This window comes from Aulonocara stuartgranti, assembly GCF_965226115.1.
Source record: "Aulonocara stuartgranti genome assembly, chromosome: 13".
Classification (NCBI taxonomy): Eukaryota; Metazoa; Chordata; class Actinopteri; order Cichliformes; family Cichlidae; genus Aulonocara; species Aulonocara stuartgranti.
In genome coordinates, this window is record NC_138949.1 from 15,492,945 (window position 1) to 15,516,095 (window position 23,151).

At 36.8% G+C, this 23,151-nt stretch overlaps 1 protein-coding gene across 1 annotated transcript in view; it reads left to right on the forward strand.

The window, feature by feature from the left end:
- lmbrd1 (LMBR1 domain containing 1) overlaps positions 1-23,151 on the forward strand; it is a 48,803-nt gene that overhangs the window by 11,547 nt on the left and 14,105 nt on the right. The window contains exons 4-13 of the mRNA XM_082557012.1: positions 2,283-2,380; positions 4,089-4,156; positions 6,652-6,740; positions 12,017-12,090; positions 16,670-16,795; positions 17,471-17,623; positions 20,275-20,339; positions 20,519-20,621; positions 21,557-21,661; positions 21,760-21,909. Coding sequence (XP_082413138.1) covers positions 2,283-2,380; positions 4,089-4,156; positions 6,652-6,740; positions 12,017-12,090; positions 16,670-16,795; positions 17,471-17,623; positions 20,275-20,339; positions 20,519-20,621; positions 21,557-21,661; positions 21,760-21,909 — 1,031 coding nt within the window. The remainder of the gene's footprint in view (positions 1-2,282; positions 2,381-4,088; positions 4,157-6,651; positions 6,741-12,016; positions 12,091-16,669; positions 16,796-17,470; positions 17,624-20,274; positions 20,340-20,518; positions 20,622-21,556; positions 21,662-21,759; positions 21,910-23,151) is intronic.

Here is a 23,151-nt window from a genome sequence, read left to right on the forward strand (position 1 = left end):
AGTCTTTCATATACCTGAACCTCAAATCCATTAAAGGTTTCAAATGTTACCTTTTGTTATTATTTTTATTTTATTTTGAGAACTTTAAATTCAAGTTTAACTCATAAAAATCACGCACAGTATTAAAGGGGCTGTTTTCACGGGAAAGTACAGTGGATACGGTCTTGGTAAGCTGTTTATTCTAGCACCTTTCTTTTTTGTTGCATCTTGTGCTAATGATTCACATTATCACCTCAAGGTGTTTCTGGGAAACGGTAACCATGCTGCTGAGCACACTGTTGCGACATGCTTTTCTATGAGTTATTTTGAGGTTATCTGGTCTGTCTGCATCGACATCCATTTGCTGCAGGAAAAAAAAGCTACCAGCTTGGAATAGCATCTCTCTGTTTAAGTGTTTTTTGCCGCACCCTCCCCTTTATGAATTCCTAATGCATTTGAGTGTTGGTCTTTTCTCTCAGAAAAGTTATATAGGAAGAAACAAACAAAAAGGCTTGGATCAGAGAATGTCAAAGCCCTTTCTCTAAGGACAGGACACCTCATGTAGAAGGTCACAAGCTCTATTGAATAAAGCAATTTTTCTCAAGCTGATAGGTTTCTCTTATATTAGTGTTGTCAACATTCAAGAGGAAATTGTTATTATCTGCTTTGTAAAAGGTACTCAGTCTAATAGTCACAGCAACAACCAAGGGAGAACATATTCCTCCTTTAATTGAATCAATTGTTTAGTGTTCTGGATCATATTCTGAGCAGAAAGAGCACCATTCATAGATTACTGAGTTTAACACGCTCAAAGTGTGTAAACAACAGTTCCTTACATGTTCAGGCTGTTTAAAGAATACTAATGATACAGGTTTACTAGCTGACAGTTGTTATTGACCCCATTTACACATAAACATATGATTTGTATGAGAAAACATTGTATGGATACTGATTAGTGATATCAGTTCTATTTCTTTTTTCAATTTTCAACATCTTGTATTAAAATCAGTTCTCATTATCTTGATTGTGCTTGCATCGAATCCAGTCTCCATATGCAAATCAATAAAATGTGGATGACTGACTTGTCAACAAACATGGTGCATACTAGCAAATTCTTTCTTCCATTGCAGATGAGATGCTGAGATCTGATGTTTTTCCGCTCACACTATGATCTGCTTTTATCTTGCATAACCGTTTGTTTCTCTTGCAGATGAACTGTCTGCATACAGTTTATTTTTAACAACCATAGTTAAGACAGTGTTTAAATAGTGCTTGCTGGTTAACACAGCTTAAGAGGTGTGAGCCTGTTCCACACTACAAGTTACTGGAAAGAAAAGGAAAAAGAAACTAGAAACATTGTTTGTTAAATTTTGACCCCGTGGCCAAATATTTTATAAAGATAAGCAGTTACAAATACCTTGAGCATTAAAAGCACTACTTTAACGAGACCTAAAAAGTGAAAGCCATATTTTTTTTCAGTGTGCTAATTTATTTTCATTGTGATGTGGCCTCATTATTTTTATAAGATAAGATAAGATAAGATATATATGAAATATATATCTGAAATGAAATATTATTATATGAAATATTGTTATTATTTATGCATTTATTTTGCTTGACCTAGTCTTTATATAGTTAGTTTATATATATCTGAACATAAATTTCATTTCTCTTTAAGCCAGTTTGAATATCAAAGGTTAGTTCTGGAGTTTGTCCATCACCACATTTGCTTATGTGATCTCTTTCACTCCCTCTTTCTGTCTTTCCACTTTTCTGAATGAGGCTTATTTATTTGTTTATTTGTTTTGGTTATTTCTTCATAGCAGTTGTGATATACATGTTAATTTTTCATTAGCAATAACTTGCAGGTTCCACCTTTCTCAGCCCCCTGTTGCAGCAGTAGAGACTTAACTGCTGGTGGCACCAGATTATAATGTGCACCTAGTACATTATGTCCATACCAGTTTAATAGAAAGAAAAGTTCCTGTATTTTTGGGAGTATTAGAAATAAAACTTTTGGGGTTTCTATATAATTTGTTATATTGTGGTACCTTAATATCCTGAATAGGGTTAAAAAAGTAATGCACATGTCCTTAGGGTCAAAATATATTTTCATATGTGTACTTCACATGACCTTTAACATGTTAATGGAAGGTCAGCACAATACGTTTTCTTTTTAATGCACTGTACTGCTGTGTCATGATAGAGCAGGTTTGACAGTCTGTGATGTTCACTTTTGTCAGTGTAAATCTCAAAATTTGTGATTTTTAATTCTTGAATTCATTTCTCCTTTTTCCAAACAGCTCTTTACTCCATCATACTAATCTGTGTCTTCCTGTGGATCCCCTTTGTTTACTTCTACTATGAAGAAAGGGATGACAACAATGTGAACAAATGCTCAGTAAGTGACTTTCTTTTGCTACACACATCTCTGTAAACTGCTGAGATGTGGTGCATATCCTAAAATGATTTCATTTGAATATTGTAGCCAGTTCAAGGCGACTTGCACCACTTCATCTTTTATTTTTATTTAATTGAAAATCACACAAACCTTCCCAAAGCACCCATGTTAAAGTGGATTTTTATCAACAAAATAGGTTGTTTCTTAAGTAGTTTTTCCTTTAATATTATTTCTAATAATTGGATCATTTATGATTCTCTGCTAATAACTTTTACATTGCTATGCTCCTTGTGACTAAAATTTACAAGCTTTAAAATAATTTGCAAGTAATTGCAGATACAGTGTTGATTGTTTGACTACTTGTGGTGCTGTAGAGGAATGTTTTCTAATCTGTCACAAGACTCACACAGCATGATCACAGAAGGAACAAGGTGCACATATTTGCTGAATGTAAAAGGTTGTAATGGTTGTTGAGAGTTAGACTATGTACTTTGTACATTAAAAAGACTTAAAAAATAAAGACATCAAATGTTCTGTTAGGTAGCAAATACAATCAACATGCTTTTAAGGCACTGGCAATGCAGGGGCAAACTTAAGTGAGCTCTCTGTAACCTGGGTTTAAACCATCCATGTCCAATCAAGCACCATCGCTTGCTTATTTTATTGAACTCAAGTTTATATGTAACTTAAGCTTAACACACTGTGTGCAAACTTGCATGGACTACAACAGTAAGACATTGTACTACTTTATGTACTGTATGCCACAGAAAACAAGTGTTATTTATTACGTTTTGCTTTGCGCCATTTATGTAATTTACTGATGGCTAAAATCAACGTTGGCTGGTCAAGTAATTTAGGAGGCTAGCCAACTCGCATTTCCAAATGTATCCATAAGTTACAGACACAAGTTAGGTGGTAATTGTAGCTAAATTGAGTTGCTAACTTCATTTTTGTTAACAGGCAATAACTAACACTAGCCAGAAAAAAGACAGGTTAGATTTGATAAAAAAAAAAAAATCAATTACTCCATGATAGTTACTCCAAATATCTGACTGGTGTTAACTGTAGTTTTCCTCCGAAAGAAAGGACCGGTCATGATTTCTTTTTCTTTTTTTTCTTTTTTTTTTGGAGATAAAACAGGCTTTCTTCTGCTTAATGTTTGCTACCATTAGCTCACCTGCTCTCAGTTTTAGGTAACATTTCAGTCTGCAAGGCATTGCCACTTAAAAAGTCATAACACATGAAGAAAAGTTACCCAACAGATGTTTCACGGATTTTATCCAACACGTGTTTCATTGTGGTAATGAAAATAGTCACCCCAATTTACCGAACCACTGCATTAATTCAGAGAGACTTTAGAAGATGCTTTAGTGAGGGATTTTAACATTTAGTCATTTCACGAGCACCAAACAGCAGCTATCTCATAGTGCAGTTTCTCCCATGCATGTGTCAATTTTGAGCTGACAGAGGCACTTTCTCTCACAGATTGGAAGGTCCTTTGTATTGTTACTTTAAAAGCCTTGAATAGCACCAGGAGTGACAGTTTATCTCTGCCAGGTCAAACAGGATCTACACTGGCTCTGTATAGTTCTCACTCTCTATAGTCCTTAACTGAATGGAATATGACCCCTTCCCTCACTCACAATGAATAATAATAGTTCACTTCATGGCTATGATTGACCAGTTAAATTAATTTTTTTCATTACAGCAAGTGAAAAATGCTCTGAAGTACACAATTGGATTCGTCATTGTCTGCGTGGCGCTTCTTTTAATTGGGTGAGTTGGAGACATGGTTGGCTTCTTCTGCTTTAGTACACGGCAGGTACTCGGGTGTGGATACATCATTGTGTTGAGTTAATGAGAAGACGATCCCTTCAAACAGCTACAGGGCCATTTGTCTGGCCATGATAAGCCATTCAGGAGACAAAGCTATGTACCTTTCTCTAAATAAGTGTTTTGTTTTTGTGTATGAGTGCTAACTAGATTCTTTGAATGCAGAGTGCATTTAAATAGATCTTTGTTAGAAATTCAGCATTTAGACATTTTCAGCCATGCTCTGTTTATGTGCAGATTTAAAACTGGTTGTGTTTAGGAACACCAACACAACATAATAGATTTCCTTTGCAACCGTGACAGCAACACACCTGAAGTTCAACCTACACAATTAAATGCGCTCTCTCAACCATTAAATGGTGAACTGAGAAAAGGCTTACCTGGCTGGGAGAAAAAAAGGACACATGACTATACTTTGTTACAGCTGAAAGTTTGGATGTCAGGATGTTTTTATAGACAGAAGCAATTTCCCTCTCCTTTGCCCAATAAACTGGAACTATTGGTGCTTTGTTCTAGCAATTGTTGCTTAGGTGCTTTGATTTTCAGCAACATGATAGCTTTAATCTCAGACTGCTTTTCTGATACCAACAGACATAATGGCCCTGTTTGGGCAGTGTTCACTCAGTAGGTCTTTGCTTCATGTTACAGGCTTTTGTTGTCTTTAAACCTGGCAAGGTGACTGACTCCTTAAATAGCCTCTGATTGTTCGCTGCAGGATTTCTACTTATTTATCTATGTTTCTTAAAATCTGACTGCCAATGATGTAATACTTTCAGTTTTTTTAAACTTATTTTTTGTAGTAATGTAAATAATATTAAGGGTTTTTTTTCTCTCTCTCTCTTTTTTTTTTTTTTAATTTGAAATCGGAGGAACTGAAGTCAAGCTTTGTCAGAGTTATAGAGAAGCTAGATTTTTATAACTAAGACACTATGTCAAACTTATTTTTTGGAACTACATAGAAAATGTGCTCTAAAAATTTCAAAACACGTTTTAAGTGGCAACGAGAGACTGTGGTGATCAAAGATGATGGCTTCTGAATTCTGCAACAACTAAAGCAAGGTTACTTCTCCAAAAAGAGTGAACCACAACACACAAAAGTTTGGAAATTAATGTCGATAAATAAAGCAAGACCAACTCTGCCAAACATTTCTCATCTGATGGATATAAGAATGAAGTTTTAAAAACCTTTATGTAGACACAGTTATGAAGAGTTGAGTAAGCTAACGAGAGCTTTTTATTTTCTTTTTCTAAAACCAAAAGTGAGACGTATGATGGCCAAAGGAATTCACATTAAAAAGATAAAGTGCAAGTATGAATCCTAGAGGAAATACATATAACATCAGAAAATATCTTTGGGTCTGGATACTTTAGACTTAGTTTGGGATTTTTTGCTTAGATTGGTCTTGATTTTGCTAAAATAATTTTAAAGTGGAAACAATAGTCCAACTCAAGCCTAAGGTGGATGTTACTGTGGTAACAATTGGTGACATTTGCTTAAACTCTTTCTGCCTTGGTTGCCTGCGGGGGGGTAACCATTGTTTTTTTCTGAATTGAGTAGTTTCTGTTCTATTTCAGGTTTTTATTTGCTGTGTTGTCCCTTTACCTAAAAAAGATACAAGTGATCTCTGCCAATCACCCGGTTGGGAAACGTAGGTCTCTTTATTACTCAAAATGTACATTAAAAAAAGACTATCAGAGAGAGCAGAGTGGCGCCTGGTAATCTATGTGTGGCAGCTGTTTTTCTCAAAATGACAAAATTGAGAAGCTTTTATGAAAAATTGTAAATAGCTTCATTTTGAATAATCAGGTGTTAATCATTTGAGCTATATGCTGACTTGTAAGAATTCTTTTGTAGTAACAGTAGTTTCAGTGATTATTATCCATTGCCATAACAAATTCCTTTTCAGCTATGTTATCCAAGTCAGTTTCATAGTCACATGTGTAAACATAGACCATAATTACTGGCTCGCGCCAATGTATGTCTGTATCTGGCTGAGTAGCTGCGTGGGTCATAATTTAAGGACACTTAGAAACTGCTGACCTGACTGAACCTGTAGCTCAGCAGTTTACTGTGAAAGTAAGGAGAATACAGTTTAACAGTTGTGGTTTATGCCGAGGTAAGCAAATAGATGTTTTTCCAGAAACTATTAATGCGTAAGTTTAATCATTTTTATGTGTTGTTTTTCTACTGTTTTTAATTAAATACAAGGTTTACTTTATTTTTAAATGATTTGATTAATATCTCAACTTTTTGGAAACTTCATTTTTTGAAAACCTTATTATTATTCATGTACTTTCCTTCATTGAAAAGAGCAGTTTAATGTGCTGTTAATATGAATTTCTGTGAATCTTTGTCTCTGTGATGAGGACAAAGATAGCCTAGAAAGAACCACCATAATTTTATCTGTCTTAAAAGTTATTATTTTTTATTCTTACAGAGCGTTTGTTCCACTCGCCGCCCCACCCGGTCAGAATTCTACTCAGTGGGAGAAAGTACAATACCTTTTTGAGGAACTTGGGAGTAGTCGTAAGTACCCATTCTTTAGAAAAACGCCTACACTTATGTCCAATTTATGTCTTGTTTTATAGCAGTTGTTCCCATGACTTATCGTATTTTTTCTCTTTATCACTTGAAAGTGAAGCTACTTCATTCAATCCACCTCATCTTGTAGGATTTCCTTATTTCTACTGTCATCCTATTATCAAGTTATTATAATGTCAGTTTTACATATAGCCTGATCACTGATCACAGTACTGTCCAGTACAGCTTTTCTGTCTATGTAACACAGGATTTTGGACTACCATTATAACCATGACTAAACACTTCAATACAATGCATAACCCTCTCCACTTTGGAGAGGGAGGATATGAGCAGGTAGTCATGTCTTGGATGGCTAGAAAATTATGTGGTGGTTTTGAAAGTCTCAAATTAGTTTTTAAACTAACAGACTAGAAATGTGGTTAATTTAAAGTGCACCATTGAAAGTTAAGTGGAACTAGAACATGTCAAAGATGAGATGTCAAAAACGGACTGAAATTGTTAATATGCACTCTCCACATTTAGCTCACTGGAACCATCAGAAAAAAAACCCCTCACCAATGTAATGTAAAATTGTAACAACTTGTACCACAACCCCTCTAGAACTGCCAGGCTCTGTCAAGCAACAACAGCAATAGTGGTACAGAATCCACTAATGAACAAGAACAAACACAACGATATCTAAATACTTTATTTATTGTAGGAGAACAAAATTATGGAAAAGTTGTGGAGCCGGTTGAACCGACCATTGCCTACATTTTAAAAGTTAATTCACAGTTGCCCACAAAAGATAAGAAGCACATTTTAATAAATGAATTGTTGTAAAAGTAGAACAGTGACTGTTTATCATCTCATTAACATCACATCCCTGCTGCTCTGCACAGTCAGCAAACCGTCCGGGACTCTGTTCTGCTCCACCCTGGCTCAATATCCCATCTGCAACTTATTTAGCACTACAATGATTATTCTTCTTTTATCTAACTATAGTGACCTATATAGTTATTGGTTAATAAATGTGTTGCTTGGCAGCCAGACTGGTTGAGTGTACAGCATTTGCGTTAATGTCTTTTAGGTAAAAATGATGTCCTCAGTGGCTATAGCTATAAATGGTTGTCATTTTTCTTTTTATTCCACACAACTGAAAATTCACCATAAGATGAATAAACCCATTTTAGGAAAAAGTCAAGAAATATGAGTTAAGTTACAAAACGACCCCCTTAGCTCTCCTAGTGTAAATATATATTTTAGCTTTCATTTGTGATTTACAGACAGGCTGTCTAGTAATCACTCTTAAATCAGTCTTTGTATTTGTCATAGAAAGTGCCAAAATCGACAGCAGAAGTCAAGCTTTGAAAACAGATTGCAATACTGCCCTAAATACTCAATAACGTTATGTAGCAAGCTTTTCTAGTCACTCTCTACCTGAACAGTCATATAAAATGTGATGATAAAGGATTTTATAAAGAAAATAGCTTGTGTTGATGCCTAACAACACTGTAAAAACTCCCTATTTGGGCATTTTCACTTGTTGAATGGAACAAAGGCTGAGAATATGCTCATGCTAAACACTGGCAAATGTGGACTCCTAATAGTTCTTTTGGCCTCTTGCCATCTGGGGATCAAGGAGGAAGTTGAACCATCTGCCTCTCTGCATAATAGTGGACCCCTACATGCTCTCTATAACCTTCCTCCTTTGGCACAGGGGGAAATTGCTCTGCTGCTGAGGAAATGTGAGGATGATCCCTTTTGTAATTCCCCATCTCTTCTCTTTCCAGATGGGAGGTTAATTGTGTAAAGAAAAGGCACTTTTACCACATAACCCTCCTGACTGCTTTGCAACAACTGTGCATTAAAGTCACTACCTCTTCAATAGTTCCAGCATTACATTTGTTACAGTGCTCAAGTGATGCCTTAATGTTCTCCAGATCACTAGCTCTCGTGTTGGTATTCAAGACCATACAGTACCGTTGTGTATTTTTGGCCATGTCTCAAGAGGGAGAGTGCAGTGGGCAGTAGTCCAGTTTTAACTACTATGAGTACTCGAACAATATTCCTAACACTTAACTTATCTTGACTTTTTCCTTTCTTCAGCATTAAGAAAAGAAATTATAAACTTAAGTGCTGCCCCTGGAAGTAGATGCTGTAAAGCATCACTTGAAGATCCTTAATTTCACTCAAATCTTTTGGGTTAAGCATTTGTTCATCCATGACAAAAATGTGATGCACTTGTGGTTAACTCTTTTAAAAACTCTTTAAAGGTGTGCTGATGCTGATTTTTTTTCTCCTTTGAATAGATGACTAGTTGCTGGTTGCTTTTAATTACTCAGTCGCTCAACAGAAGTAGGGTGCTAGGGCTAAAGGAGTTCCTTAATAAACACCTTTCTTTATAAGTCTTATGCATGACCATAGGCCTGTAGGGCTATATATATGTGGGGTTGAGATAAGAGCTGCCTCATTCCGTTTCTCTTGGAGTCGAAGCTGTCCAGACGTGGAAGCACCAATGATAAAAGACAACATTCCCTATGTTTAAGCCCCAGAAAATCTGCTCAAGAAACCAAGAATACTGGCAGCAAACATGTATCCTTTGCTTTGTGTGGAGTTCATGAACAGAATGTTCTCTATGCAGAACATGATGCTATTGTCTATTTTACCAAGCTCACCACTAAACAAAGGCAGCAAATTCGGGATGAAACACTCGGGAGTAGAAAACACGTATTCACATGTTAATGTTAAGCCCAGCTGTCAGACTTCAAAGTTTTCCTTTTGCATACAATACAATAGGGAGCAGGTATATAATTTATCTCTATTTTCCACTTCTTTGTCCTGCTGCTTGTTAGATGCCTATAAAGGAAAGTGATAAATGATATAAACAGCACAACATATATGCCCTGAATACAGACTTAAAATTCCCATTCAAATTCCACTGTCAAGGAGAAAGGCAAGCAGAGCCACCTATGACCGCGTTGACAGGTGGGCTGGGCATTATGAGGCTGCTGCTGAGAAAATGCGGGATATCTACAGAGGGACAAATGTGTAGCTTTTTACTTGGAGCACTATGACAGGTGGGATCCTGACAGGGGAGTGTGGCAATCAGTCTCTTCATCAATCCCTGTCTTCTAACTCTAACTCTGACAGCTGGTGTGATACCTACTGTTGCCCTTGCCTTATGGGTGGTCCTCTTTCTGGCTCAATCAAAGGTGACACACATCAGCTCAACCACACATCAGAATTGAGAGACGCAGCTGTTAAAACATTGGCTATGATTAATGTATTAAATGGCAGTGATGACAAAAATGTTGAATAGGTGTATCTCTGGAAAAAGAAATTCTGTTAATTAAAATAACATACAAAATCCCAAGATTACCTGAATACTAACAAGCATTATCCCCATTCAATGATATAACATTTATTGTTGAATCTGTGGGCATGGGGTACTTACAAAAAAAGAATGAGTAGTACAAGCAGCAGATACTAATATGATTTTTAAGCTTTAGCCCTTCAAGCTCAAATCTTGCAGTTCTGTGAAAAGTTATGCTCTTTTTTTTCTCCTTCTTTTTTTGCATATTTGTCCCACTTGTATTACTTTTTTATTATCAAACAGATTTTAATGTTTGACCAAGATAACTAAAATAAATGTAAAAAAAAAAGTGATTTTATTTATTAAGGGGGAAAAAAAAGCTGTCCAAACCTGCCTGCCCCTTTCTGACAAATATTTTCTTTTCATAAACTAGAAACTGGTTTTGCCACCCAGCAATAACTGCAATCAAGCATTTGCAATAAGTACCAATTAGTTTTTCACATCACTGTGGAGGAATTTTGGCCCACATTTCTTTACAGAATTATGTTAATTCAAGAGTGTTTTCAACCATGACGGCCTGTTTAAGGTCATGCCAGTGTGTAGCAATCTGATTTCACTTCAGTCTTTGACTAGGCCACTCAAAAACCTTTTTTTTTTGTTGTTGTTGTTGTATTCAGAGGTGGATTTGCAGGTGTGTTTTGAATCATTGTGTTGATGTATAATCCAAGTGCTTTTGGCACAAACTGATGGCCTGACATTCTCTTTCGGGATTCTCTTGTAGAGAGCCCAATTCATGGTTACGCTCGATGTAACGGGATGCAAACCTTTCTAAAGGTTTAGCTTTCGTCTCATCAGTGCACAGAATATTCTCCCAAAAGTCTTGGGAGATATTTTTAACATGTGTGAGATGACGTTTTCGCTTGGGAACTCTTCCATGGATGTCTTTTTTGTCTTAGTCTCTTTCTTATCTTTGAATCACAAACTCTGACCTTAACTGAAGTAAGTTAAACCTTTAGTTCCTAAGGTGTTGTTCTGGTTTCTTTTGTGACCTCCTGGATGAGTCATTGATGCGTTCTTGAAGTAATTTTGTTAGGCCGACCATTCCTGGGAAAATTCACTGAGTTTTCTCAATTTGTGAATAATAGCTCTTTCTGTGATTCACTGGTGTCCCAAAGCCTTCAAGAAGGTTCCCAGACTGCTATATATCACTGACTTTGTTTTTCATGTGTTACTGAGTTTCTTTACATCTTTGCAAGATGTGTTGCTTTTCTTTAACTTTCTTTTATAGTTCTTTTGGCCCACTTCACTTAATCAGACAGGTTCTGTTTCAGGTCTAGCAGTAAACAGTCCTGTGTGTTGCTAGTGAAAGTGAGCTCAGCTTTCCACAAATTTAGTTAAAAACAGGGGCGATTACTTTGCTTTTTTTCCTTTAATAAAATCATCATTTAAACAAAAAACAAGAAATAAGTAAGGGGGAAACATACTTCTTCACAGTACTGTATTTGTTTGTCATTAATTTGCTGTACTTACTACTATCTTTCCACTGTTTGTAATGTATACTTTTAAGTAAAACCATACATTACCTAGAAAAATCTATTTAGAGTTGCACTTTCTATGAAAGGTAAATGGACTTTATTTTCACAGTGGAGAGCCTCGAATCTAGTCCCAATATTAGTTTTCACTGTCTTCCAATCACTGTGGATACTTTAAAGACCTCCCTGTAGACAACTGGAGCAAATGATAACAGCTTGTGGTGTTTAATACATTCAATGCAATAGAATTTGAACAATTTTAACATTTCATCTAATAGCAGGACTCAACGAACAGCTGCCTGAAAAACATTACTAAAAAAAATAAAAAGAGCAGAAATTGTGATCTTGAGTTTGTACATGTTGTGAGTCCATCAATGTGTCCTTCAGAGGTCAATGGCACATCTCTAATTCCTTACCGGATTTTCCTTCTACAGATGGTCTTCCTGCCCTGTCTTTCTCCATCAGCTCCTTGACCTTGATTGGCATGTTGGCAGTGATCACTTACACGGTGAGTTGACAAGTGGTCAGTGTTATTTCATGTGTTCATTGGAGCAACATTCAGTTCATCTGCTTGGTAATTAAGCAGTTATACAATGGGATGACTTCCAAAGCTTACCAGCTCTGCAGCTTAATAGAGTTTGTGGTTTTTAAGACACAACAGAGTGACTTATAAAATGATTTGACGTAGGAAATGGGACTAAATTGTTATCTTTGTTTTGTCAAACATACCAAGTTTGGTTTACGCAGTGGTTATAATTTATTTTTCTTTTTAGCTTTTAAAGTCTTTCAAGTGCACTGCAGGTTTTGTGTACAAATGGTTTCTCATAGTATTGGTTGACTTGGTGATGGAGTTGCCTTTTACTATTAGTAATGTCTTGTGATCTTAAAGATAAAGCATTTAGTTGCTGAAATTGTTTAGGCTGCTGTCTTTTATCTAATAACCCGAGACTTTTGATGTATGGATCCTCCTCCCAGCCTTATCAGCCACTTATCTCTCTCTCTCGCTCTCTCTCGCTCTCTGTATATTTGGTTATATATTGATTGTGTTTTTTGCTGGGTCAGAAAAAAAGAACTTATGAAACGTTGTCTATTTTTCATAGCTTTCATTGTTTAACTAATCTGTGAATAATACCTGGAGGTTGTGGCTGACATGAGTTAGTGTCTGTTGGGGAAAAAATACAAGAGCGCTATTAGGATCAGCCCAGACATTGAGAATAACACTGACAACCAACTTCAATCTATCGAGTTTCTGTTGAGCTCAAAGAATCCTATCTGACAGATGAACAACAATTGAATGTGGAACTCTTAATGAATAATACACAACCAAGTCAAATAAGTTGTCGAGGCAGTTGCCCTTTAACACAAAAAAAAATCTGTCTCATCTGGGAATTTATCCACTGTTCTCTCACCTTTGTGTAACCGTTCTCCAAAGGGTGGATAATTACAGAGTACATTTTGAGGATGGAACTGTGCTCAGATATGTTCTGGCCCATGCTGCTATGGACCAAATGCCCCGAGGAAATCAAAACACCCGGCGTGTCTTTGTTTTTGATGTTCCTTGTTTTGATAAAGTCAATCAAAGAACTCAGGCTTTTAGGCGACAGCAACAGCAGTCTGTACCTCTTTTATTGTCACAGCCTCAAAGCAGAAACTCTTTTTTTGTGTGTCTGACTTTGAATAATGTCCTTTTATCTGCTGTATCTCCTCTCTTCTCTAACTACAAGTGTGAAAACTGTTGTAGGTGGCAACCTACCGGTATTTGCAAAGAACTGTCTAATTTATCATCTTATGCTACTAAGCCCGATTAACTTAATGGAAGCCAAGTGACAGGTTCCATAAGCAGTGGAAATGTTGTCCATGACTCCTTTTGCTAATTTATCACTACCCTTTGTGCAGAACTCGCCATGTACTCTTAATGCACACAGCTCTGTGATGTAAACACTATACAGCTCTGCAACCTGGTGCACTTAAATTTCGTTCACATTGACGTAAGGCTGCACGGCTTTCTTTCTGTGTGCATAGTTCACTTATTAGAAGCAACTTAAACAAAACTCAAGCAATGTTATTTACCTTTCTATAGACAGAAACAGTTAATGGCTGCTAATGACTATTTTATTGTTGGGGTGTTCTGATAATGTATGGTCCTGTCAGTACTGTAAATCAAATAGAGCTCAGCTTTAGAGAGATTATACACTGAGTTTAAATTCAGTAAATTTATTTATTTTTCTAATATATTTTGCAAACATAGTGTTTTGCACTTGATAGCAACTTTAACTATTTTAATCTGTTTTAGAGGGCAATAAATAAGAAAATATTTAATGAAAAGAATTTAAGTACACAAAAAAGAACTTTTTCTTATCCCTAATTACTCTGTAATCTCCCACTCTGCTTCACTCAACCCAATGATATTACAAGGGATCAGCAAAATCTCAAAGCTCATGCATCATGTGAGATCCTTTGGCATCGTTTACTTCCTTTAAAAGCTTAGCTAGCATATTGACTTATGACTGTCATGGCTCTGTCTGCTGTTGAGATGCCATTCTCTTGCTCTTAAAGTGAAAGCCATAAAAATGCTGATACTGAATTAAATTTGGTTAATGTCTGGTAGTGTAATCCCAGACCCTGAAATTGACCTGGGCATAAGGTTCTTCCAGAGAATTGGAGTGATATCTGTTTTTCTAGAATTCTGTAACACCTCGAGGCTTTTTAAAATTTGAATTAAATTTTTATATTTTGTATTTCATTTTGAAGTTCAAAGTTTGTGACATTGGATTTTGAATAAAACAAGACGTGTTTTAGTGTGATAAGCACTTACAAACTGAAATTCTAAACAAGGAGAAGTACATGACATGAACAGAAGGACAGTATGTCCCTGAATGAAATTACTATTTTATAAACTTCATGTAATAAGTATATCTATTTAGTAGGATGAAATCACAGACGGTATTACCAGCAGACTGTATATAATGCACACATGTAGTTACAGAGGTTTTGGATTCCTCAGTTTAAAACATCACTGAATCTGAATTTATTTTTTGGCAAAAGAAAGGTTAGGTTCAATATAATCTTTTTTAAAATAGCACAAGTTCAAAAAAGTCACAAAGTGCTTTTATAAAAATTAATAAATTAATAAACGCTGCAAATTTGTACAGTAAAATTACACAGTTGGCATGAATGGCTCCATGAACACTAATTTAGTCTGAAAAAAAAAAGTAAACAAATGAAATATTCACATGGGTTTTACATGTCTGGTTTGAAAAGGCCTTAAGAGTGAGCACTTGGCAACTGTAGGAAGGAAGAACTCCCTTTTAACAGGAAAAGACCTCTTGCAGAAGCAGTTTAGGGCTGAGGATGAGACAGTGTAGTGAACCACTGCCTAACATTACAATAATCTAGTTGCTCTCTTCCCTGTTCACTTTAGGGTTCAAGTCTGTTTTTAATCCTGTATTAGTTCTCAGTGCAGAACAATTTGTAGTCTACAAAGACATGGTAACCATAATGTTCTGTCATGTTTGTGAAGATTATTTTGTTCTAACACCCTTTGCTAATTGAATCAAATGACAGAGAACCCTGAATATGTTAGTTTAAATGAGTGGAAATGTCTTTTCACCCACTTCTATCCAGAGAATTTTATGCTTTGTTATTTCTTAACTGATAGCATTGAGAACTTGTGGGGGGCCTCAGATCCATCCAGTGGAAACACAAACAAAGAGGCTTGTGTAGGAGACCTGTGCCCAACTACTTCTCCCTCTTCCCACTCAGCAGTCATGTGACTGAATGATTTCAGCTAGTGACTGAATGATTTCAGCTAGTGACTTCACCCTCAGCCAACACACACTTATTGAGTTGCATACACATTCCCAGCTCCCCTGCTGAGCTATTTCTGGTTATTATTGACCACGGTGAGTTTTAAAATAACTTTAATGAGCATGCATTACGATGAGTGAGCTAAAAATGTACACTCCAGCAGAGGGAAACCTGTTTTGTCTTTCTTTTAGTTTCTTTTCTATTTCTCTCATATAGTTGCACATTTCAGGGGTGGGAAATGTTTCTCTTGGGATCTGGGACAGGTTTTCCTTTTATGAGTGTGTTTGATATTCGGGACATGCTCTGGCCTTAAGAGCTCCATGATTCATTGCAAGAGGCGACATTCGCCCGTGGCAGAGATCCTCAGCAGAGACTAATAATAGTGTAGCCTGACTTAGTATCCCATGCGGCTCTCTTAATGCTACCTAACACTCAAAAACTAGTAAAAGTTGTTTTAGAAAAATATAGACTGTGACATTTCCCCACATGAAAAATGGAAGGAGGGCAGCATCTTTTGCACAGAATGGCCCTTTGTTTTACTATGAACCTGTAAAATGGCACACTTCCAAGTTGATAAAAGTGAGACAGCATTGTGAAAGCATTGGCCTGTTGCTTTTACTTTTCTTTGTATTGATTGGTCTGTTTCCTGGTATTAAAGATGTCCCTCGTTTTTGATTAAAGTCCAGATGTCCCTTCAGGTGATTTAAGACCCCTGAAAGATGAAATCACCCCACAGATTTTCTCTTATTGTCTATCTTTGTGGGAAACTGTGCAGTGTTTATATATTGTATCTAACTTTTACAAAGAAATATAATTAAATGACATCTGTTGATTTAAATTCAGGTGAAAATTGACTGCATCTTGATTTTCCTACCTAAATGCGTCTATTGAAAATTATAATTAGAACAAGTTCTTCATATCCTAGAGAGAGGGTAGTGCTGTCACATGGGGGCACTGTTAAGCTGTAAATGCATCAGAGTGATATAAGGCAGTGATATCCTCACAAAATGGTTGCAGCAAATTCTCCAATAAACCTCAGCACAATTATAGGTTCCACCATTTTAATCTTTTTTCCTGAACCAAAAATGACATGGCCTGGGAGGCCAGGAACTATATGATTTGCTGTGTGTGTTTGCTTACCCTCATTTGACTGTTGTCATGTCCCACATTGTGATGGGTTTGCCGTCAGGCAGGAGCCTGTGTGGGTGGATGCACGTGCCATATGTGCTCACTCTGACAATGATGTCTGATTATAATGGTAGTTTTGCACTGTCTTCCAGGCATATGGTATGTCTGTTATGCCTTTGAATCTGATAAAAGGCACCCGCAGTGTTAAGTATGAACGCCTGGAGAACACTGAGGACATTGATGATGTTGAGCATCAGATTGAAAAGCTAAAATCCAAGGTGAGTCCCATCAGAAGACACAAAGAGTTATTTAAGCTTAAAAGATTTACTTTAGTAATCATGAAAACAAATGCTGTTTTTATTTGTTTTTCCTTTAATATCATTCTGGATTTTTCTATCTCATATGTGCCCCTTTGTCTTTGAATTCTGTTATGTGTGGGTAACATTGCTTTAGTCAACCACCTTCCCAGCTGGAGGCCACATATACTGAAAGTGTAGACATCTATTAGTTGCTCATTGCAACATGAAGTATAAACAATAGTCCAGATCATTCCTTATTTGTCCCTTGCATAAATGCACTTGTTAAAAACCAGGTATTGGCAGCATTAAAGGTTATTTTCACAGTAGCAAGAAGGTTAATGCAAAACACGCACAGTTTGCTTTAATATTGTGAGAGCAGTAGTTTAAATATGATACAGTGATATACATTTACAAGTATGTATATGCTTTGAGAATGTTTAGAAAACAGCATTTATATAATACTCCCACTATTTTTAGTCTACATACTCATTCACTTGACTGTAAATATTTATTAAAATCATATTTTTGCAGATAAAATGATATCTACATTTTTCAATGTTCTCATTAAAACTTCCAGCAGTGTAGTGTAGTTTCAAAAGTCCGCATAATATCGATCATTGATGCATTTGGGATATCTTTTGGTCGTCTTGTCAGTGCCAAGATGGACGTCCTCTGTCCTCGAGGGATAGAAACAACCTGCAGGAGCTGGAGGGCAAACTACAGGTCCTCCGGCGCAGGGGGAGACACCTGGAAATTGCAGAGAGGAACTGCTGCACTAAAGTGGGCAGTGCTCTCAGACCTTTCAAGGTGAGTGTCCATTATGGAATTGGCTCTCATTCACAAAAGTAAATTATGTTCTCCAAAGTATTCTGTACAAAGGGAAATTATGCTGATGAGTGTGTATTGAATGCAAGCATACAGACAGGGTTATTTAACATAGATAGTGCTGTATTTATTCAGTGCTTCTTTTAATTGATATTTGAGATTAAGAATAGGTGAAACTGCAAAAACCCGCTCTAGCTTGTGTAATACATTTAAAACATCATTTTTGTGTTTGTATTTTTATAGCCACCTTCAACTACTTCTTCCTAAACAATTTCTTTGTGCTCAATTTCCAATCTGAACTGCTCTAGATTTACTTTGAGTTCTACTTTACACAACCGCATAGTTACATGATTCCCACAGGAAATCTATTCACCTAATTTACTCTGAAGTCTCTCAGGGAGTCTCATATTTCTCAGGCAGGATCTCATGGTACCCAAGGGATAGACCAAAGCAACCAAGAAACTTGTCTTTTTATTGTTTTTCATATTTTTTTTCTTCTTTTTTTGGCTACTAGTGGACATGTTGGTCCCAACATTACTGGCCCAGTACAAAACATCCAGACACAATGTACTGATGAGCATAATGTAGAGACTCAAAGTGCCTCAAAGTTCTGATCAATTACATACATTTCATTTGAGCAGTTTTTCATGGTATTGAATAGAAGTGCTTTATAATAATTTTTTGAAGTTAAATAAAAAGCACATTGGCTTTTTATGCAGTCACTTGGGGGCAAAAATAAATAAATCACAAATTCAGCCAGAATCCCGCGTGGCTAGGTTTTCTTACCAATCCTTAATAATATATCCTTGTTCCAAACCACTCATTTATTGTGTGTGCTTTTTTTTTTATCAACAATTGGCAGAAACAGCTATTGAAAATGGCATAAATACACTTCACTGGACTTTGAGACAATGCAGTGGCTCTCACAATGAAAATGGCTTTTCTTAACAGACTTATGACTGTTATTATTCTTGTTAAACATAATGGTGGAGGGTCTGAATAAAAGGTATAATATAAAGTTACAATACTGCAAATCCTCAAGCAGCAGAAGTATTTACTCCTAATAGTTTTATTGAACTGCAGCTGAAATACAGTAACAAGAATGTTTATAACATTACTGAAAAAGATCAAAAGACTTTGATAACAGATTTTCGTTGTCGTATATTTCCTTCTCGATTATTCCCACGTTATAGAAAAAAAATTTTCTTCTTTTAACTGATATAAAAGACTTATGTGGCTGGCTGCAGTGCTATTGTAATAACTCACTGAAAGAATATCCACTTACTTCTGTTCATATTTCAACCTATGCAGCCAGCACGTGCACACAAATGTACTTTGTGCCTATATGAATGGCTTACATGCTTAATGTGCTCTTATTACTCGGCATTACCACATGACTTATCAGTGGTAATGCCCAGTTACAGTCCTGCAGACCCCTCACTTTTAATGCCTTTTCCATGTGTTAAGGATAAAATAAATTCAAGCATCATTCCCTTCTTTCACATTTTACTTTTCCTACTGCTGTTCATTTTTCAGTACTTAACTGCACTGCAGGCTCAAACAAATATTTTAAACCAGTGTCTGTAACAGTTTGTCTTTAACCAGGGGGGTTGCTGCTAATGATAGTCCCCAGACTCAAATTTAAACAGTAATGAGTTGGGAGATTTATTTACTGTATACTGAGAGCCTGGTGTAGAGTGATAAGCCAAATGATTGCGATTTCAGCCTCACTGTTCCTCAGACACATGCTGTCCTTTTAATACCAACACCGACAGTGAGCGAAAATGACTCACTAAGCATGTTAAACACTGACAGTTAAAATCAGTGCGTGAGGACATGGAGCTCACAATAGTTACTCTCTTTTGATCGCGCAAGAAATGTAACAAGCTATTTTTTTTTTTTTTAGGTAAGCAACTTGCACCATAATAGGGTGAAAAATTGTGCCACCTATTTATAGAGGTTTTATTAAAAAAGTGTATATATATATGGCAGGTGCCTTATTTAATGTTTTAATAACTTTACTATCATTTAATACATGTAAACTCATTTTTTAGATATTTCCTTGGTTAGAGTAGCAGTTTCATAAAAAGATTACTGTACTTTTTTAAAATTAAACTAAATTATGTTTTTCTTCTCCGTCTTGCCTGCTTCTCTCCTAAGTCTGTCATCAGTATCTTAATTAATATTTTGCTGCAAGGGGTTTATCTCAGATAATTTGGTATAATTTGGTCTAACTATTGATATGAAGATCAGCATTAGATTCACTTTTTTTCCCCTCCCACTACGTTCATCTGATCAGCCAGCTTTTTCCTCCCTGATTGCAGCCTCCTAACTCTGCTTCAGCTGTGCCATTGCTTCCCCCTGTCACCCTGAGCGACAGTGCCAAACTGTGGCTGGCTATGCCATATGGTCTCTGTTTGACAAAAGACATGGTAGAAAGGTTATATTTGCTGACTAAGTAGCTGTCTTTAAAAATACACATTTTATTTAAATGCAGCTTTTAATGCAGTTCACAAACAAGGGCACACTGTGATTACACGTCCCTCCTATAGCAGTCATTTCTAAAAATGTATCCTGGTATTTTGTTGTAGTTATTTATTTTTGTTTCTCTGTTTTGATTGATTGATTTGCAGATATTACTAGGCATATTCTTTATCCTGGTTGCGTTGCTGTTCACCATTGCCCTCTTCATTTCAAAGTAAGTTATGATTTGTCCTGTAACACAAAATACAGTTTGCAGTGTGTGCCTTGTAAGACCAAAATGTACCAAAATAAACAGTGCAATTGCTTCATTTAACCTTATATATTAAAGTTTAATACTGGAGATTGATACCCTTATTTCTTCTTTTTCTTTCTCTCTGTTTTTTTCCTCCTCAGTCTGGATAAAGCCCTCCACTCGGCTGGCATCAGCTCTGGGTTCATAATCTTTGGCACCAACCTAACCAATCCTCTGAATGAACTTCTTTTAGCCTTGCAACCTGTGAGTATCCTCTCATCTCTCACGTTGGAATAGTGATTATACTCAATTAAGATATGCTTAAATCCATATTTTTTTGTTTCTGTCATCATTAACCTCAATGAAGCATCATTTAAAAGCTTTATCACTGGTCTCTCCTAAATGAACTTGAGATGTTGTTTAAAACTTGGGGAGTATGTGCTTCAGTGTGCTGAAATTTAAACACATTAAACTGATTTTTGGGTCAGTGCTAATTTGTAATGAAATTAGGTTACACAATACACATCGTCAGTGATAGGTCATTGAGTTTCCAGGTTTTTCAGCATCATACACCTTCACTCAGGAAACCCAGCAAGGGTTGTTCAGACCCTGGCTTGTTTCCCAGCAGCATTGGCGAAAGGATCACTCCTCCTCATTGAAAGCCATCTGGAGGCCCTCTCTGCAGCTTCCAGAGTGGACATGATGGCTTTCTTTTTTGCAGCACCGGTGACTGAAAAAGCTGCACCTTAATCAGCTCACACTGCACCATACAGCCTCTCCTCCTGCACTGATCTACCAGTTCCTGGTACTTGGACCATTTATGCTTATTTGCCTCTTCATTTAGCTGTAAAAGAAGCAGCTGCTTTGACGAGGCTAAAGACAGGACCACACACAAAAGCTTGGCAAAACATGACTGCTAAATTGGTTTAAATACCTAAACTTGCCAGTCTGAACACTTCATGTTGCAAAGCATAACAGTTGTTGATGTTCAGATTTTTTCCTGGTGTGTGAATGTGCTGCAGACTAACCAGGATAGATATGGTTAGCATTTATTGGAGCTGACCAGATATTGTGGGATTACCCATTTTTACTGGTTGCTCCTTGAAAGATTACCATCCTAAGTGTTTGGCTCTGGATGCAATAATTATTGTTGTGCATTTAAGATTTATACGGTAGCTGACTTGTTTTTGATGTCACAGGTTTTTCCACTGGATTATATCCTGATCACAGTCATCACAGTGTACTTCGTACTCACATCCATGGCCGGCATTCGTAACATGGGCATTTGGTTCTTCTGGATAAGGGTAAGAAAATGCCTTATTTATGTATTTAAATTTTTGCAAATGCCCAGTTAACTACATGATAATGTGTTCTTTTTTTCTTTTCTTTTTTTTTTTTACAGCTGTACAAAATAAGACCTAAGAAAACTCGCCCCCAGGCTCTCCTCTTCCTCTGTATGATTCTTCTTTTGATCGTTCTGCACACCAGCTACATGATCTATAGTCTAGCCCCACAATATGTCATGTATGGCAGCCAGAAATACCTTGTACAGGTAAGGAAAAATTCATGTCCATTCCTGTGTGTTTCTTTGTTTTCACTCTCCCTGATGAGAGCTTCTAACGATGGCAGTGTCAGTTAGTCAGTGTGTTCAAACCTCTTTGGTTCAGTTTGGTGTAGGCAGCAGCATGGTCTCTACAGGCTGGCAGCGGGGCTTTTAGACTCTTGTTCGTTTTCAGTTCCGTCTTTCTATATTAGACTATGTGGCTTTGCTGTTTGACAGTCTACTCTCCATGTGATCTAATGTAGCTCTGCTCTTTCTCGCTGTGTGGGTGTACGCAGGTGGTTTAGATGCACCCTTGCGTCTACACTTTATCAGAAAAAAAAATCTTTTAAACAACATAATTTAAATGAACCGGTGTGTTGTTTTACTGAAACATCCTCTTGTTCTTTTCTTTTAAATTTTGATATCACATTATATGGTAAATGGCCTGCATTTGTATAGCGCTTTTCTAGTCCTTAAGGACCCCAAAGCGCTTTACATATCCAGTCATCCACCCATTCACACACTGGCGATAGCAAGCTACATTGTAGCCACAGCTGCCCTGGGGCACACTGACAGAGGCGAGGCTGCCGGACACAGGCGCCACCGGGCCCTCTGACCACCACCAGTAGGCAAACATGGGGTTAGTAACTTGCCCAAGGATATTTGGCATGCAGCTGGGAGGCAGCCTGGGATTGAACCACCGACCTTCTGATTAGTGGCTGACCTGCTCTGCCACCTGAGCTACAGCCACCCCATATATCAAAGATGCATACAGTTTAGAGTAAATATTGAATAGGACTGGTTGAATTCTTCTGTGATCAATATCATGATGAGCTCCCACATTTGTTTCTGTTAGGTTCCTCGTTTAGATATGATTAAATTGCTTAAAAAGTGGACAGAGCTTAGCAAATGCATGCGCTGAGGCTGAGAAGTATCAAGTTAAGAAGCAGTAAAGGGTTAGTTGCCTCTAGACTTTTCCTCATCTGGGCTGTTAGACCAGGAGGAGGAACTGGAGCAAAATTAATTAACACTTGCTGCTTTCTTTTTTTTTCCTTTTGGTTTTTAAATCAAAACACTACATTTCTAATATTACCTTCCTTGCGCACCACATGGTCACGTGCAGTTTTATATAATGGGTGGAGTTAGATAATCACCCCAAATCGCATTTGATTGGATGGATTTTTGCAAATGTCCCCAAGTGCAGGATTAGGGACCAAAAAATATTTTATTTTTGTGTCTAAAATTGACATA